This window comes from Lampetra planeri, unplaced genomic scaffold (assembly GCF_965212315.1).
Source record: "Lampetra planeri unplaced genomic scaffold, kcLamPlan1.2.h2 scaffold_2105, whole genome shotgun sequence".
Lineage (NCBI taxonomy): Eukaryota > Metazoa > Chordata > Hyperoartia > Petromyzontiformes > Petromyzontidae > Lampetra > Lampetra planeri.
The window spans coordinates 2,078-20,060 of NW_027614867.1; the positions used below are offsets into that span (position 1 = coordinate 2,078).

Consider the following 17,983-nt stretch of genomic DNA (forward strand, 5'->3'; position numbering starts at 1 on the left):
CCCGATATTTTGTGTGGCAATTAGTGACAATAAATACCGCTGCACGTATCCTCCCTATTTTCTGGTGGGCTAAAATATAATTGCTGCAAACCGTTGATGAATTAGGTTGTGAAAGTAAAATGTTGCCCTTAATTTTGCCGTTTGAGAAAAGCCACGTGTTAGAAATACTTTGGTAGCATTTGAAACTGACTTCCAATGGCGGTTTGTGTGGAGCTGGAATTGGAATGGGGAGGGCTAATACAATGCGATATAGACAGTCGCTTTTGAGCAGGTGGAAAGCATCGCTAATCTGTATTTTTGTTGAACTGCGTTCGCACATTACATAGCCAGCCGTGCTTATGGGAAGTGCAGTGGAAAGACAAAAAAACTAAACACAAAAAGCAGTGCTAAAGAAATGTATTTTCAATCCAGGTGATTTAAAAGTGCATAGCTCCGGTGGCTGCCTGATATCAGAAGGAAGAGCGTTCCATACGGCCGCAGAAGCACATCTGAAAGCGCGCGACGCGGTGACCGTCATTTGTTCGATGGCCAGCCAAAAGCCGCCGCTGCGACGATGACCCCAGTTCGTGTGCTGATGCTTGATCTTCCTTGACGAGATCAGCGACGTATCGCGGTTCACTTGTGGTGAGCGCTCTGTGTAGCGAGCGCGACCTTACAATGCGCGACATCGCGGCGATTGTCACGCTCCGTGGATCGCCTCGCGGCGCGAAGAGCCTCCGCCATGGGGATTCTAAAGCGCCCTTTGTGCCCCCGGCAATGCGGACAGCCTGAACCTGGAGGCCAACTACGACTTCCTGCACGCATACGACGGGGGCGACGTGCTGGCGCCGTTGCTGGGGAGCTTCCACGGCTTGCAGCTCCCGGGCCGCGTGGAGAGCGCCGGCAACGTCCTGCACCTCGCGTTCCACAGCGACAAGACCATCAACGCGGGCGGCTTCCACATCGAATACCGCGGTGCGTGCCGCGTGCGCGCCACTCCCGCCGCAGCAGCGTTCACTCGCACGCCGTATTGGCGCTGCCGCCCTTTGCCCCGCACCAACGTGACCACGAGGGGCCTTTAATGGTAATTTTGATTGCCGCTTATTGTTCGTGAAACATCGTTCGTACGCCAATTCGAAGCTGTTCTAGTGCCAGCCACCTTCAGAGTCTTTGCCACCATCGTGTGTGGTGCTGTGTCAAAACAATCCGTACTGACCTCGGGGAGGCCCAGGAGCGGTTGAGATATAACATCACCGATGTTAGCCCCAAGCAGGAGTCAAACTCTCGCCGTTAGGTTCGTAGCGCAGTGCGCCAGTCGCCATGCCACCGCAATCCCGCGCACGTGCGTACACACACAAGTGTGCCGTGTCAGCCGAAGGCAGATTGTCATTATAGCTGACTGATTGACGAATACCACGTTTAAGTTCCCGTGGGATGAGGTTGCAGCTGAGAAATGTCCGTGTCTCTGGTGATCAGATGAGGCTTGGGCCGGCACTCATCTCATCTCTCCCCCCACGGAGCAGGGGGCTGCTCGCTGGACACACACAACAGCGGGCACCGCTTGGCAGAACATTTTTGCTGTGGACTTATGGCATCTTCACTAATTGGGCCTTTAGCAGTGTCTGTGTGGTCTTTGAAATGCCAAACTGAAATTTGTGGAACTGAATTATGCCAAATTGCCCGACTACCAGAACACCTCACCATTCCACAGTTTAGTGAGAAACAATTGTACTTGTCAACTTTATAAATCTAATCGGAAATTAAACATTTTGCCGTCTACCAAATAATCCTCAAGATGCTTCCAAGATGTGTTAGAACGTGGGTAGTATGTGCTTGTTCCTGAGCGATTGTGCAATACTATTTTTACAATTTTTATTTTAGCAGCTAAGTCCCGCTGAGCAATATCGCTCTTTTTCATAAACGACCTGGCTATCACGTGGAAAATCTAAAGCAGCCAAATACTCTAAACGCGTGTTGATTTTAAATGTGGACGGAAAAACTGGAGGACCTGGAGAAAAATCTAAGCGACCACGGGGAGAGAGATTCGCAAACTCCAAATATACAGCAGTAGGCGTCAGCGTCGGGATCGAACCCACGACCTCCTGCATACCAGGCGAAGGAGATAACATCTCTTAGCCACCGTGGCGCCCCTAAACACGAGCGATGCTATGAACAAACTTTTTTTCCCAGGGCCGGTCTTACTCCGGAGGGTCACTCATTCATTTTTTTTCTGTCCGCATTCGCAGAGAAACCGCGGGAGTCGTGCTTCGACCCCGGGAGCATCGCGAACGGTTCGCGCCTGGGCTCCGACCTGCGCCTGGGCTCGAGCGTGACGTTCGCCTGCGGCACGGGCTACTCGCTGCACGGCTATTCCACGCTGCTGTGCATCATGGGGGACGACGGGAGGCCAGCGTGGAACCGGCCCCTCCCGGCCTGCCGCGGTGAGAGCCCCGGGCGCGCCCCCCGCTCCCTCTTCCTCTCCTCCTGACGGATCGCGTCGTCCTGGCACCACCCCCCCCCCCCCCCCCCCTGAGACGGATGATAGGATACCAATGACAGATGGCAGCGGAAGCGTGGGAATTATTTGGTATTTTGGATATGTATGTACGCATGTGGAACTTCTTTCGTGGGTATTCTCACCTCTTCAAAGATGTTCGTGTGTACAGTTGATCATCGATTATCCGGCTGCTGCTTCCAACATTATCTGGCGGTCCCGGGCCGATCCGCCAAAACTGATCCAAAGGCTGTAACCAGGTCCGGTGATCAGCACAGTGTGCGTGACATGCAAAGCAGTTACGTTTGATTTCAATGTAAAATATTTTAAAAATAACATTATACACTACGTGCAACTTAAACAATGTCAATAATGCACTATACACATCACCCCATGATGCAGAGTCTTCGAGATTCGAGTGGTAAGTATGTTACAGCAAATAAAGTTACTTTTTAAAGTAGGATGTTTATTGTTGTCTATTTACATGTTCATTTATAGCAATTTCATACAGTAAACAAATTAAAACACAAAAAAGACATATAACACCCAAAATTAGGATGTCATACAAGAATGTGCAAAAATAAGCTACGTTAATCGGTGATGCACTGTACGTACGTCGAACTCCTTTCACACCGTACGTAGCCAACCGCGCTAATCTGGCCAGCATGGAAGAGTAGGCCAAACACACGCCCCTGTAGAGGCGGGGCGGGGGGGTACCTCTCTCTCGAGCTCGCTTGCGCCGGCAGTGACACGTGTTCGGGGCTGCGCCATGTTTTTTCACCTTTCTCTCTCCGCCCCCAGCCCCGTGCGGAGGCCACAGCACGGGCCAAGAGGGCTCCATCCTCTCCCCCAACTACCCGGGCAACTACAGCGTGACGCAAAGCTGCCTCTACTCCGTCACGGTCCCCAACGAACACGGTGGGTAGCCGCACCCCCTCCGCCCCCTCAATCGGAGCGGGTCGTCACATCGCAGCAGACAGGCCGTCTGCTGCGATGTGACGACCCGCTCCGAGGGTGGGGGGGGTGGGGGGGGGCGCTTTATCTTGAAAAATCGCACACGCGTGCGTTTCACACGGCGATGTTTTATTTTTCATTGGTATCGCGGGAATTTATTTTGATGCACCGAACGGAGTCGCGGGTGGCACGTCGAAGCAGAACTTCAAGCGCTCGCACCTCTTACCGCCACAAATCGCGTCCTTCACTTGTTACGAAAATCCCGATCGTGCGTCACTATAAGCCACCAGAACGAATGGAATTTTCCACCCAAATGGATCCTACCTAAAACCTGACTCCCATCACCATCCATCCCAGAAGAATTCCCTCATCAAAACTCTACACCATAGAGCTCCATGTATTTCTGACCATCACCACCTAGCCAGTGAACTGGAGCACGTACACCAAGCCCTCAAGAAGAATGGATATTCAGACTACACAATCCGTAGAGCTATCACCCCAACAGTTGGGAAAGAACCATCTGAGGACCCAATAAAAACCATCACCTTGCAATACATAGCAGGGGTCACCAAAAATATTTCCAAAATCATGAGCAAACACAAGATCCAGGTACGGTTCAACACAGTACATACAATTCGTGATTTAATCCCATCTGTGAAGGATGTGATCCCTGAAATGCAATACCCCGGCGTCTACAAACTAAGTTGTACCTGTGGCAGCAGTTACATTGGGGAAACTAAGCGACATGTCTCGGACCGTGTTCGTGAACATAAGGCAGATCTGAAACACGGTAAGACCAATACCTCGGCCATGGCTGATCATTGTTTTAATGCGGTGGGCTTACACGAAATGTATTTCTCTAAGACGAAGGTACTTTGCAAACCCACTGGCTATCAACAAAGATTCGTTCATGAAGCCTTCCATATATACAAACACAGACACAATTTCAACCGAGAAGATGGGTACAAACTGAGCAATCATTGGAAGGACGTTATCAACCAGTTTAAGTCATAACTGGCTGTGATATTCCTATCCTACCTATGTTAGCAGTTATATTTGACTCTCTGAGTTACATTCACGAACACAGCCAACCTTTAGGTGTGTTATTAAATGGCGGCTTGCCACTACGTCATCTGGGCCCTCGCCAAGCATACATTTATAAGCAAATCTCTCTCTCTCCTCCTTGCTCCTCAAATTTTCTCTTTCCTACTCACTCCTACATTGGCATTAGCTGCCCCGCCCAATGGCGGAGCCAGGATTTTCAGGTAGGGGGGGCAACCCCTCCAGCAATGAAAAATGATACGAGTTGTTAGTAAGTAAGGACTTGTCCCTTGCTTTTTATTCGATGGGTGTGCGGCGATGGCGCAGCCATCGATCGAGGGTCGAATTCGAACCGCGGGGTGTGATCGACATCGCGCTCGCTGAAGGTGTTTGCCTTCAGGGAAGTCGTGGACTGTATACGCAACTGTGCACAATTCTGAGTCACTTATAGCTGCTTTGCCATTACTTATTGCCAATTATGGACTCAGACTATTGTCCTATCATCTCATAGAGTCCTTGGCACGTAATAATATGCTACACAGTGGCAGTGGGGGTCGCAAAATCCCGATTTATTACAAATAAACCCCAATAATCCGATCGAAATTAGGAATTTCGATCGGATCATTGGAGGGGCACGTGCCAGCCCCCACTGGCTCCGCCAGTGGCCCCTCCCATCCCTCTCTCTCCTACTCACTCCTCAAATCTCTCTCTCCTACTCACTCCTCAAATCTCTCTCTCCTACTCGCTCCTCAAATCTCTCTCTCCTACTCACTCCTCAAATCTCTCTCTCCTACTCACTCCTCAAATCTCTCTCTCCTACTCGCTCCTCAAATCTCTCTCTCCTACTCACTCCTCAAATCTCTCTCTCCTACTCGCTCCTCAAATCTCTCTCTCCTACTCACTCCTCAAATCTCTCTCTCCTACTCACTCCTCAAATCTCTCTCTCCTACTCACTCCTCAAATCTCTCTCTCCTACTCGCCCCTCAAATCTCTCTCTCCTACTCACTCCTCAAATCTCTCTCTCCTACTCGCTCCTCAAATCTCTCTCTCCTACTCGCTCCTCAAATCTCTCTCTCCTACTCGCTCCTCAAATCTCTCTCTCCTACTCGCTCCTCAAATCTCTCTCTCCTACTCGCTCCTCAAATCTCTCTCTCCTACTCACTCCTCAAATCTCTCTCTCCTACTCGCTCCTCAAATCTCTCTCTCCTACTCGCTCCTCAAATCTCTCTCTCCTACTCGCCCCTCAAATCTCTCTCTCCTACTCGCTCCTCAAATCTCTCTCTCCTACTCGCCCCTCAAATCTCTCTCTCCTACTCGCTCCTCAAATCTCTCTCTCCTACTCACTCCTCAAATCTCTCTCTCCTACTCACTCCTCAAATCTCTCTCCTACTCACTCCTCAAATCTCTCTCTTACTCACTCCTCAAATCTCTCTCTCCTACTCGCTCCTCAAATCTCTCTCTCCTACTCGCTCCTCAAATCTCTCTCTCCTACTCACTCCTCAAATCTCTCTCTCCTACTCACTCCTCAAATCTCTGTCTCCTACTCACTCCTCAAATCTCTCTCTCCTACTCGCTCCTCAAATCTCTCTCTCCTACTCACTCCTCAAATCTCTCTCTCCTACTCGCTCCTCAAATCTCTCTCTCCTACTCACTCCTCAAATCTCTCTCTCCTACTCACTCCTCAAATCTCTCTCTCCTACTCACTCCTCAAATCTCTCTCTCCTACTCACTCCTCAAATCTCTCTCTCCTACTCGCTCCTCAAATATCTCTCTCCTACTCGCTCCTCAAATCTCTCTCTCCTACTCGCTCCTCAAATCTCTCTCTCCTACTCACTCCTCAAATCTCTCTCTCCTACTCGCCCCTCAAATCTCTCTCTCCTACTCACTCCTCAAATCTCTCTCTCCTACTCGCTCCTCAAATCTCTCTCTCCTACTCACTCCTCAAATCTCTCTCTCCTACTCGCTCCTCAAATCTCTCTCTCCTACTCGCTCCTCAAATCTCTCTCTCCTACTCGCTCCTCAAATCTCTCTCCCCTACTCACTCCTCAAATCTCTCTCTCCTACTCACTCCTCAAATCTCTCTCCCCTACTCACTCCTCAAATCTCTCTCTCCTACTCGCTCCTCAAATCTCTCTCTCCTACTCACGCCTCAAATCTCTCTCTCCTACTCGCCCCTCAAATCTCCCTCTCCTACTCGCTCCTCAAATCTCTCTCTCCTACTCGCTCCTCAAATCTCTGTCTCCTACTCACTCCTCAAATCTCTCTCTCCTACTCGCTCCTCAAATCTCTCTCTCCTACTCGCTCCTCAAATCTCTCTCTCCTACTCGCTCCTCAAATCTCTCTCTCCTACTCGCTCCTCAAATCTCTCTCTCCTACTCGCTCCTCAAATCTCTCTCTCCTACTCGCTCCTCAAATCTCTCTCTCCTACTCGCTCCTCAAATCTCTCTCTCCTACTCGCTCCTCAAATCTCTCTCTCCTACTCACTCCTCAAATCTCTCTCTCCTACTCGCTCCTCAAATCTCTCTCTCCTACTCGCTCCTCAAATCTCTCTCTCCTACTCGCTCCTCAAATCTCTCTCTCCTACTCGCTCCTCAAATCTCTCTCTCCTACTCGCTCCTCAAATCTCTCTCCCCTACTCACTCCTCAAATCTCTCTCTCCTACTCACTCCTCAAATCTCTCTCCCCTACTCACTCCTCAAATCTCTCTCTCCTACTCGCTCCTCAAATCTCTCTCTCCTACTCACGCCTCAAATCTCTCTCTCCTACTCGCCCCTCAAATCTCCCTCTCCTACTCGCTCCTCAAATCTCTCTCTCCTACTCGCTCCTCAAATCTCTGTCTCCTACTCACTCCTCAAATCTCTCTCTCCTACTCGCTCCTCAAATCTCTCTCTCCTACTCGCTCCTCAAATCTCTCTCTCCTACTCGCTCCTCAAATCTCTCTCTCCTACTCGCTCCTCAAATCTCTCTCTCCTACTCGCTCCTCAAATCTCTCTCTCCTACTCGCTCCTCAAATCTCTCTCTCCTACTCACGCCTCAAATCTCTCTCCTACTCACGCCTCAAATCTCTCTCCTACTCGCTCCTCAAATCTCTCTCTCCTACTCGCTCCTCAAATCTATCTCTCCTACTCGCCCCTCAAATCTCTCTCTCCTACTCGCTACGACATTGGCATTAGCTGCCCCGCCCATCTCTGAACTTTTATAAGCAGCCTGCCTCAGCAGATTTACCCCTCTTTTGCACCTGAAGACGATTGCTTGTGTTGCGTGATTTTGATTTCATTATTTTTTCTATCTACGTGGATTTACCGAAAGACCCCAAGAATATGTAAAAATAACGAACAAAAATTTGAAACCCCTAAGTGGCCTCACAAAGGGTACCAAGTAAGTTTAAGGTAATAATTGTGAAGATGGCCATGGCGTATGTTAATGTGAGAATAAGTGTGTTTTTGCGTGACATTGGTACGTTATGACATTAAATCGTGGCTGTTAAATGTAACTGCTTCACAGGTCGGTGAGAACGGTTACTCTTATTTATCTCGACGACTACGAGTGACTGCAATATATTTTTCAATGCATAAATGTGTTGTAAATGTAAATTATTCTGATTAAACGCTTGTTTTGAGCAGGCAGATGTAGTAACATCAGCGATGGTGAGAGCCAGGAAATGGAGCGCTGCACTTGTGCCCTTACCCTGTGGCACATTTCACGGCTTGTGTGTGGGTGAACATTTGTCTCGTGTGTGGATGAACATTTGACTTTGTCTTGTGTCTGAGTGAACAGTTGTTTTTGGACAATTCAAGTTTTTCCAGACGGGGCTGAGCGACCTTGTGGAGGTTTACGACGGCGCCTCGCAGAAGGCCGGACTCCTCAGCTCACTCTCTGGAGCTCACTCCGGTCGGTTATCATCATCATCCTCATCATCATTATCATCATCATGCTCGTCATCCTCACTGTTAACCGAGGGACTACTTTATAGGATCACAGAGCTTAGGCAACCGCTTCTGCCTGCGTTCCTGCTCCTCTGTGGTGTCCCGCTCCTCTGCTAATCAAACCCTCCAGCGTTTTGAGATGCGATTTGCGGTATATAAATTATTCTGATTACAATAATTTAACTTTCGATAGCTAGTCAGGAGCGTTGAGGTGATATGGAGTGAATGACAGAGATGTTTGCCGAGTCACGAGTAATGGTGCGGAGTGGCTCACCAGATGTTCCATTGTGTGACGTTGCTCACCACACTGCGGAGTGAGTGGCCGAGACTCTCTCCCCCCGTGTGCATCACGTAGTTTAGCTCTTGCTTCATTGGACGGCCGTGGGGTTGCTCCGTGAGGTTGCTGTAAGCCACTGTATTTACCAAGCATCGGCCAGTCCCCACACCTCCGATTAGCGCGTTTGGCTGCGTACGGTGCGAATGAAGTTCAACATACGTACAGCCCATAGACTCAACACTGCCCATAGACTCAACACTGCCCATAGACTCAACACTGCCCATAGACTCAACACTGCCCATAGACTCAACACTGCACCTAGACTCAGCACTGCCCATAGACTCAGCACTGCCCATAGACTCAACACTACCCATAGATTTCGATTTAAAGCTTTCGTGACTGCAGGGATTCATCTTCTTGGTTCTTTCGGTAAAGTCACGTAGAAGGGATCTTAACTGATTGTTGTTCACGTTTATGGTGACTTTCAGACCGCAGTCCACTCGCTGGCATTAACTGTGTATCTTGTGTTCTCCACAGGGAATGCATTATTTGCTCCGCTGCGGATCTCCTGCCACCGTTTTCCCATTCACATGTGTCATTGCTTCTACATACTATTAACATGCCCTCCCTTTGTTAATACCCCCCCCCCTCCCTTTGGTGCTGCTGATCCTGCATAATGCATGGGCATAATATGACTTTGAAAACCCCCCCGCCCACCTCCTACGCATTTGCCATGAATATGCTAAATTCCACTTGATATGCATATTCTTTTGTTAAGGCTCTCTTCTTCTTCCACCTCCAACTCAGCTTATATATAAGCTCCTAGCTTGGCAGTGTCTCATTCTTCACCTGAAGATGGCTGCTTGCGTTGTAGCCGAAACGTCGTGAGAATTGTTTTATTATGTTTTATTTTTATTATTTTATTACTTCCCTTCTACGTGACTTTACCGAAAGAACCAAGAAGACTACCCATAGACTCAACACTGCCCATAGACTCAACACTGCACATAGACTCAACACTGCACATAGACTCAACACTGCCCATAGACTCAACACTGCCCATAGACTCAACACTACTCATAGACTCAGCACTGCACCATAGACTCAACACTGCCCGTAGACTCAACACTGCCCGTAGACTCAACACTGCCCGTAGACTCAACACCGCACATTGACTCACCACTGCACATAGACTCAACACTGCACATAGACTCAGCACTGCCCATAGACTCAGCACTGCCCATAGACTCAACACTGCCCATAGACTAACACTACTCATAGACTGAGCACTGCACCATAGACTCAACACTGCCCATAGACTAACACTACTCATAGACTCAGCACTGCACCATAGACTCAACACTGCCCGTAGACTCAACACTGCCCGTAGACTCAACACTGCCCGTAGACTCAACACTGCCCATAGACTCAACACTGCCCATAGACTCAACACTGCTCATAGACTCAACACTGCCCGTAGACTCAACACTGCCCATAGACTCAACACTGCCCATAGACTCAACACTGCTCATAGACTCAACACTGCCCATAGACTCAACACTGCCCATAGACTCAACACCAGAGGTGGGACAAAGTCATTGTTATGCAAGTCCAAGTCGAGTCGCAAGTCATCAAATTCATGACTCGAGTCTGACTCGAGTCCAAGTCACATGACTCGAGTCCACATCTCATAGGTGGGACAAAGTCATTGTTATGCAAGTCCAAGTCGAGTCGCAAGTCATCAAATTCATGACTCGAGTCTGACTCGAGTCCAAGTCACATGACTCGAGTCCACACCTCTGCTCAACACTGCCCATAGACTCAACACTGCCCATAGACTAACACTGCCCATAGACTCAACACTGCACCATAGACTAACACTACCCATAGACTAACACTACCCATAGACTAACACTACCCATAGACTCAACACTACCCATAGACTAACACTGCACCATAGACTAACACTACCCATAGACAAACACTGCCACATAGACTAACACTACTAACACTACCCATAGACTAACACTACCCATAGACTAACACTGCACCATAGACTAACACTACCCATAGACTAACACCGCCACATAGACTAACACTACTAACACTACCCATAGACTAACACTGCCACATAGACTAACACTATTAACACTACCCAAAGACTCAACACTGCATCTCCGATTAGCGCGGTTGCCTACGCATGGTGCGAAAGAAGTTCATCGTACGTACAAGTCGTGCACCGAGGTGGACTCGTGAGATGCCTCTAAATCGCCACGACGTGAAGTGTCGCGAGGTGGTGGCTCTGCGACACTTCCTTCAGCCTGGAGCCCCACGCTTAAAACAAGCGTGATCCACGTGTAGATACCCCACTCATGTAGTCATTACATCTGTCTTCTTCTTGGTTCTTTCGGTAAAGTCACGTAGAAGGGAAGTAATAAAATAATAAAAATAAAACATAATAAAATAATTCTCACGACGTTTCGGCTACAACGCAAGCAGCCGTCTTCAGGTAAAGAATGAGACACTGCCAAGCTAGGCGCTTATATATAAGCTGGGTTGGAGGTGGAAGAAGAGCGCCTTAACAAAATAATGTGCATATCAAGAGGAATTTAGCATATTCATGGGAAATGCGTAGGAGGTGGGCGGGGGGGTTTCAAAGTCATATTATGCCCATGCATTATGCAGGATCAGCAGCACCAAAGGGAGGGGGCAGGGGGTAGCATTAACAAAGGGAGGGCATGTTAATAGTATGTAGAAGCAATGAAACATGTGAATGGGAGAGCGGTGGAAGGAGACCCGCAGCGGAGCAAATAATGCATTCCCTGTGGAGAACACAAGATACACAGTTAATGCCAGTGAGTGGACTGCGGTCTGAAAGTCACGGTAAACGTGAACAACAATCAGTTAAGATCCGAAATGGTTTATTACGTCCTTCCAATGATTGCTGAGCCAGAATCCATCTTCTCGGTTGAAATTGTCTCTGTGTTTGTATATGTGGATCGCCTCATGAACGAATCTTTCATGGTAGCCAGATGGCTTGCAGAGAACCTCTGTCTTGGAGAAGTCAATGTCATGTGAGCCCACTGAATTGTAACAGTGATCTGCCACGGCTGAGGTGTTTGTCCTACCGTGTTTCAGGTCTGCTTTATGTTCACGGATGCGGTCCGAAACATGTCGTTTGGTTTCTCCAATGTAACTGCTACATCTGGTTTCAGAGCCTCTACGCGTGCCCCCCCCCCCCTTGTCGCGTTGTTTTTGGCTCTCTGTAAGATATCGAGCCGTAGCTTTCGCCGCGCTCACGGTCGGCTACTGACAGGCAAGAAGTATCGGGTTGTTAATAAGTCGGTGGGATATCTGTGAATGGATCGCCATGCACAGCATAACGTACAACTTACAGCATTCGCTTCCCCTGTGTCAAATTTAAAATCGTATTTGTCCGCTTATTTCCGTACCATAGGACTATGATGACGACGATCACGATGATGACGTTGACTTCTCAGAACTTGGTGGATTGCCCGTGCTACGATTGCCCTCCGTGGGTTGGGTGGAACTGCCACCAAACGAGAATGCGTGCGCGCGTGCGCTTTCCTCCGCAGGAGAGACGCTCCCGCTCAGCTCCGGCAATCAAATCACGCTGACGTTCACGTCGAGTCACGATGCATCCGGAAAAGGATTCCACTTTGTCTATCAAGGTACGAGCTGCACGGGCGGCGGGGGGGGTGAGGAGGGGGACACCACGGGGCTGCTGCTGGGCTTAAGGAGTCATCCTGGCAGGGGAGCGTTCGACGCGCTTCGTAAAACAAAACAACCGTCTTGAGCGGACTGAGGCTCTCGGTACATCGGGCGTAGAGTCAGTTTCACACCTCACAGGAGGCTTTCGTGACCAGTATTATCCGTGATAGAGGGGAATTTTCGGCAGCCGCCACCACCCGATGCAGCCAATTAGCAAGGTTTGTCATGTAAACAAAACGTACCGATTAGTTACTAGTTCAGCACACCGCTTGTGTGTTGGAGAGTAATCGTAAATGTAATGGGTTTACTCTACCAACACAACCGGTGTGCTGAAGTAGTCACGAATTGGCATGTTTTGTTTACTTTGACAAGCCTTACTAATCGAATCAGTTTTTTTTTTTAACACAGCTGCTGAACAAAGGCCCCAAAGCATCAAACGACCAGCACTGCCACGGTGGTGATAGACGAGAGCGTAAGACTTTTGTTGAATTGAGCAAGGTTATCATCGTAAGAGCTTTGGGGGGAAAGGGACGACGACGGTGACGACGATGGAAGGAAGGAGGGAATTCTAAAGTGGAGCGGTACGAGGGAAAGAAGCGAAAAGAGAAGTCAGGTGACCTGCAGTGTGGTGGTTAAACGCGGCGTGGATGAGGCTGATCACGTAAATGTTTTACGTAATTTTGTAGAGGGGTCACATTCTGCAGATAATTTTATCGTGGGCGTATCTGACAAGGTGAGTTTGTCCTCGCTAATTTATATCACTCGTCGGTGACGCTAACATATATGAATTAGCGCAATGTTTTGGGACCATTTTGCATTTTCCATCAGAAGTAAAATATTTATGAGATAGAAAATTATGCAAAGTCAAAATTATATAAACGCTACGATTGCAAAAATAGCGCGGAGCTGCGACACCCAATGTTCCATTAATGTTGGACATAACACGAAATGCAAAAAATTGCTCCTTAATTATGCATTCCATTCACTTTGCTGCGCACATCACGTTAATCTCGAACTAATCCTTAGGGTATTTGGGAGAAATTAATGTGAATTTCCTCGAGCGTAAAGGGGCCTCTGCAGGTAGTAGTGCTGCATGCGTGCTGAGGGCTTGGTACAGAGATCCTGGTTACTACAACTGACGTGCTCATTGCACTATGTATGTGTGTCTGTTGAACGTGTTTCACACCATACGTAGCCAACCGCGCTGATCGGAGGTGCGGCGGAAGGACAACAAACTAAACACAAAAAGCAGTTTTAAAGAAATTACTTTGTCAATCTAGATTATTTAAAAGTACATAGTTTCCGGTGGTTTCCTAATATCGGAAGGAAGAGCGTTCCAGACGGCCGCGGAAACGCATCTGAAAAGAAGCGTGCTATGTGGTGACCGCCTTTGTTGGATGGCCAGCCAAAAGCCGCTGCTGCAAGGATGACCGGAGTTCGCGTGATGATGGTTTATTCTCCCCAACAAGAGATGCACGGAGGCCCAAGCACGGTGTACCGGTGGTGGTAACGGCGGCAGTGTTGCACCAAGACCCTCGTCCCACTTATTGGACGCGAATAACATCAGCGGCTCAGCAGTAGAGCGAGCGGCTCGCAACCTGAAGGTTGAGAGTTCAACTCCTTGTTTTGGGGCGACTGCTTTATTATCTCTGAAGGAGATTGGGTGCATTCCAAGTGATCTGTTTTTTTTGCTGTATGTAAAATAGCACACCTGAGCTCGTCCTGGGCCTCCCCGAGGGTCAACGTGGCCTTCATTGGCATAGTTCTGAACATTTTCAGTATCTATGGCGATGAAGGCAGCTGGACATGTCACTTGCCCTACAATATCCCCACAGGCTGTTCCAGCTTTAACGGGAGCTCGGTACCATCACTCGTTCCATACTGAAGGGAGTTTTTTTGGTTTCCATTTGATCTTATGATCTTGACGGTTTTCTGCCTCAAGACTTGAACGTTTAATTGAAAATAACTTTTGTTGGCGTATTTCCCTCCCCAGCTGTGCCAAGAACAAGTTCCGATCAGTGCAGCTCCGTGCCCGAACCAAAGTTTGGCCAAAGGCTGGGGAACAGCTTCAGTGTGGATTCTGTGCTGCGATTTGAGTGCAACTCTGGATACATTCTGCAAGGAGCCAGGGCGATCCAATGCCAAAAGGTGCCCAACTCCCTGGCACAGTGGAACGAATCCTATCCCACCTGTGTTGGTAAGGCAACGCAACACGGATAGCTGTTTTTTTTGCGATCGTTAAACAGTCCCTTCACGGTTGATGAAAAGTGTGTGGTACCTAAGGTAAATCCAACGGGTTATGTAAGATCCCGAGTGATGTAAGGTCCTAAAGGAAGGCGCACAGCAGGCTCGCTGCACCATGGCAGGCCCCTGTGGGGTGTCGTGAGCGTAAAATACCTCTGCACTTTACACTAAAACAGCCATGTCCGATTGATGATATTGTTATATGCTGGTAGTTTGCATATTTTTATTTTGACAGATTTTCAAAATATTTGGCAATGCATTGTCAACAATGTTTTTGTGATATTTAAAAATGACACCACAAAAACCACCAACCCCCCCGTTCTTCACGCATTCACAAAGTTCACGGGAAAACATTTCCCAAAGCCGCGTTAGGAATTTACGCGTTCAGCGGCGCAGCACGCCGTGCGCGCTGCGCCGCACGTAACAGGGGAAACGACAGCCAGGCGCAAAGGGGCCGTCGTCATCATCACCAACAGCAGTGGTTCTTAACCTGGGGTGCATCTCATGAGACGCCTTGTTCTGGGGGTGCGAGACATGGCCAGATTTCTTTCGAAGGTAAATCATCGAAAACACAAATTAAGCACGGGCACAAAAGTACAACTTCTTTGTTTCATCAAACCCTGTGTGTTTATTATCATGTTACAGTGTTTTTTAACGATTGAGAACCAAATAGGGTGCAAGGCTGCAGTCAAGGTTAAGAACCATTGATCAACAACATCGTCACAAGCGAGCAAAGCAACGGGGACAGTAAGGTGGTAGTGGGGGGGGGCCACAGGGCAGAGCGACTGAGTGACGTGAGGCTCCGAGGTGCGGACGGCTCCTGGAGAAGGCCGCTAGGGGTGTGAGGGTTGCAAGTGGCGTTGCCGCCTCTCCCTGGGCTCCCTGGGTCTTCCTAGGATCGCCTCCCCTCCCCTTTTTTGAGGCAGCTCTCCCCGAAATCTGTCAGTCTTCCCAGAACGATCAAAGTTACCAGTTGTTTTTTGGCCGGTAGCGTAATAATGCAGCATTTATTTTTGAATGCATTTACACGAAGTTTCTGCCCTCCTCCATAGATTGTGAGATAGTCGTCTTTCCATATGTCCCGGTTTCTTTTACCTCTGAGGTGGCAACGCACTCTCGAAGGCCCGGAGTGGAATTAGACTTTGGGGGATCAGGGTTCAGCATCAGTTCCATTCCAGCACCGTCGCGACCAACGAGTTCCAGATCAAGGCAGGGCGCACAATGCAGCTCCACAGAGGAGCACAGGGCTGTGGAGCCTTTTGGACAAACAGGCCCTTGGTGACCCCACAGAGGCACGGGAGGTAATCAGACTCCTTCACCAATGGGTCCCAAAGGAACAGACGAGGCAGGGACTGATGATGGGGAGGTGATGGAACTGAAGAGCACACGCGGAGAAATGGTGGGGGAAGTATGCCGCTAACACTGGCTCGCCCCATAGCATTGTTTGAATTCCCATCAACGCTTCAGGTGGCCAATGCCATCGAGGATTGTTCTATGAAATGTGTGGCAATACGATTTCTTGGGGGTGGTTTGCAATTACTGGAGTGCATGACTGAGGAAGCCTGTTCAATGGGAATAGTTTACAACCAATCCGTTTACCACTTCGGCAGGCTTCTCGTTGCAATTGAATGATTATTTCTCAGACTGTGCAAATTTTAATAAGGCGTTAAAGCTTTTACTGCATTTACCGGACGTGAATACCCTTCTCATGTAGAGCCTCGTATTGTGTGTGACTATTGTGATTGCTTTAATGACGAACAGCGATGTCTCCGGTTGACATCCACACAATCATTTGCATCTTTGTGGAGAATACAAGTGAACAATTCGCTTCCTTCACATATCGATCCCTCTACGTAAAAAAATTGTAACAAGTATTTTTTACACATCCCGTAAGCCGCACGGCCCCCTGGGAGTGCATCATTTCAGCAGCATTGGCTGAACGCAAGACAACTTCGGGACCGGCTTCGGCGTTTGTTATCTTGTCAGCAGAGTCAGCCTTGCTTGAAACCAGTGCTGATGAACTCTCAGTTGCTGATAGGCGTTGTCCCGAGTTCAATGCAAAACTACGTAATACACAACACAAAATAATCATTCGCGTTGTTGTGGAGAATATAAATTGCACATATATATCTGTGATGTGTCTCATTGATCCTGTTTATTTCTTGTTTTTTCGTCCACACCAGCTGCGTGGCAGGCATGTCTAATGGATCAACTGTGTGTTGCAGTGCCCTGTGGGGGAAACCTGACAGAGCTAAAAGGGGCCATTCTCACTCCGGGTTTCCCCGAGCCGTATGATAACAATTTGAATTGTGTTTGGAAAATTACGGTGCCCGAGGGCGCTGGGGTGAAGGTAAGGATTTCCGGGGGGCTGGGTGCGTGCACGCGAACTGGTGTCAGTGGCGCTCCACACTCTGCCCAGGGGACAGAGCAACTCGCTCGGGCCCTGGGACCGGCCGAGTCTTGTCGGCGTAGCAGCAGCAGCGCGGCAGCAGCAGTAGCGGAGCTGCAGCAGTAGCAGCAGTAGTAGCTGCCTTGCACAGTAGCAGAGCTGCAGCAGCAACAGCATCACAGCAGCAGCATAGCAGCAGTAGCTGCCTTGCACAGCAGCAGCAGTAGCAGCAGCAGCACAGCAGCAGCATAGCAGCAGTAGCTGCCTTGCACAGCAGCAGCAGTAGCAGCAGCACAGCAGCAGCAGCATCACAGCAGCAGCAGCATCACAGCAGCAGCATCACAGCAGCAGCAGCATCACAGTAGCAGCACAGTATCACAGCAGCATTACAGCAGCATCACAGCATCACAGCAGCAGTAGCAGCACAACAGCACAGCAGCAGCACAGCAGCAGCAGCACAGCAGCAGCACAGCAGCAGCACAGCATCACAGCAGCAGTAGCAGCAGCAGCATCACAGCAGCATCACAGCAGCAGCAGCAGCACAGCAGCATCACAACAGCATCACAGCAGCAGCATTACAGCACAGCAGCAGTGCGCCTGCAGACCGACTTTGTCCAAATTGACTGCCTGCACTTTTACAAATTTGAAAACCAAGACGAGATGACGTTGTTAAATGTATTTAAGATTGTTTATGCTGCTGCATGTGGTATAATGTTGCATTTTGTATTAATAGACCCAAATGAATGCCTCCCTGTCTGTTTTCACGTGGAAGTGTGTCTTCTATAAAAGTGTAATTTGTATGTTTGTTTATTATAAACGTTCTTTAACGCAAAACAAGACTGTGAGGTAATTGGCACTGCACATTAACTTGTTTCACCAACAAACAAAATTGGCCAGTCACAACATTTGAGCCATTGGAGTAAACTGTTCCTCGAAAAAATGTAATC

General features: G+C 48.9%; 1 protein-coding gene across 1 annotated transcript; it reads left to right on the plus strand.

Annotated features, from left to right (window-relative positions):
- Window positions 1-766: 766 nt before the first annotated feature.
- LOC144740387 (CUB and sushi domain-containing protein 3-like) lies at window positions 767-16,997 on the plus strand (the record flags this gene model as incomplete). Its single annotated transcript, XM_078623242.1, has 7 exons — window positions 767-954; window positions 2,226-2,420; window positions 3,275-3,391; window positions 8,246-8,359; window positions 12,268-12,363; window positions 14,397-14,600; window positions 16,873-16,997. Coding segments are annotated over 7 exons (1,039 nt in total), but the record flags the coding sequence as incomplete, so codon positions are not given.
- Between the last annotated feature and the right edge of the window lie 986 nt (window positions 16,998-17,983).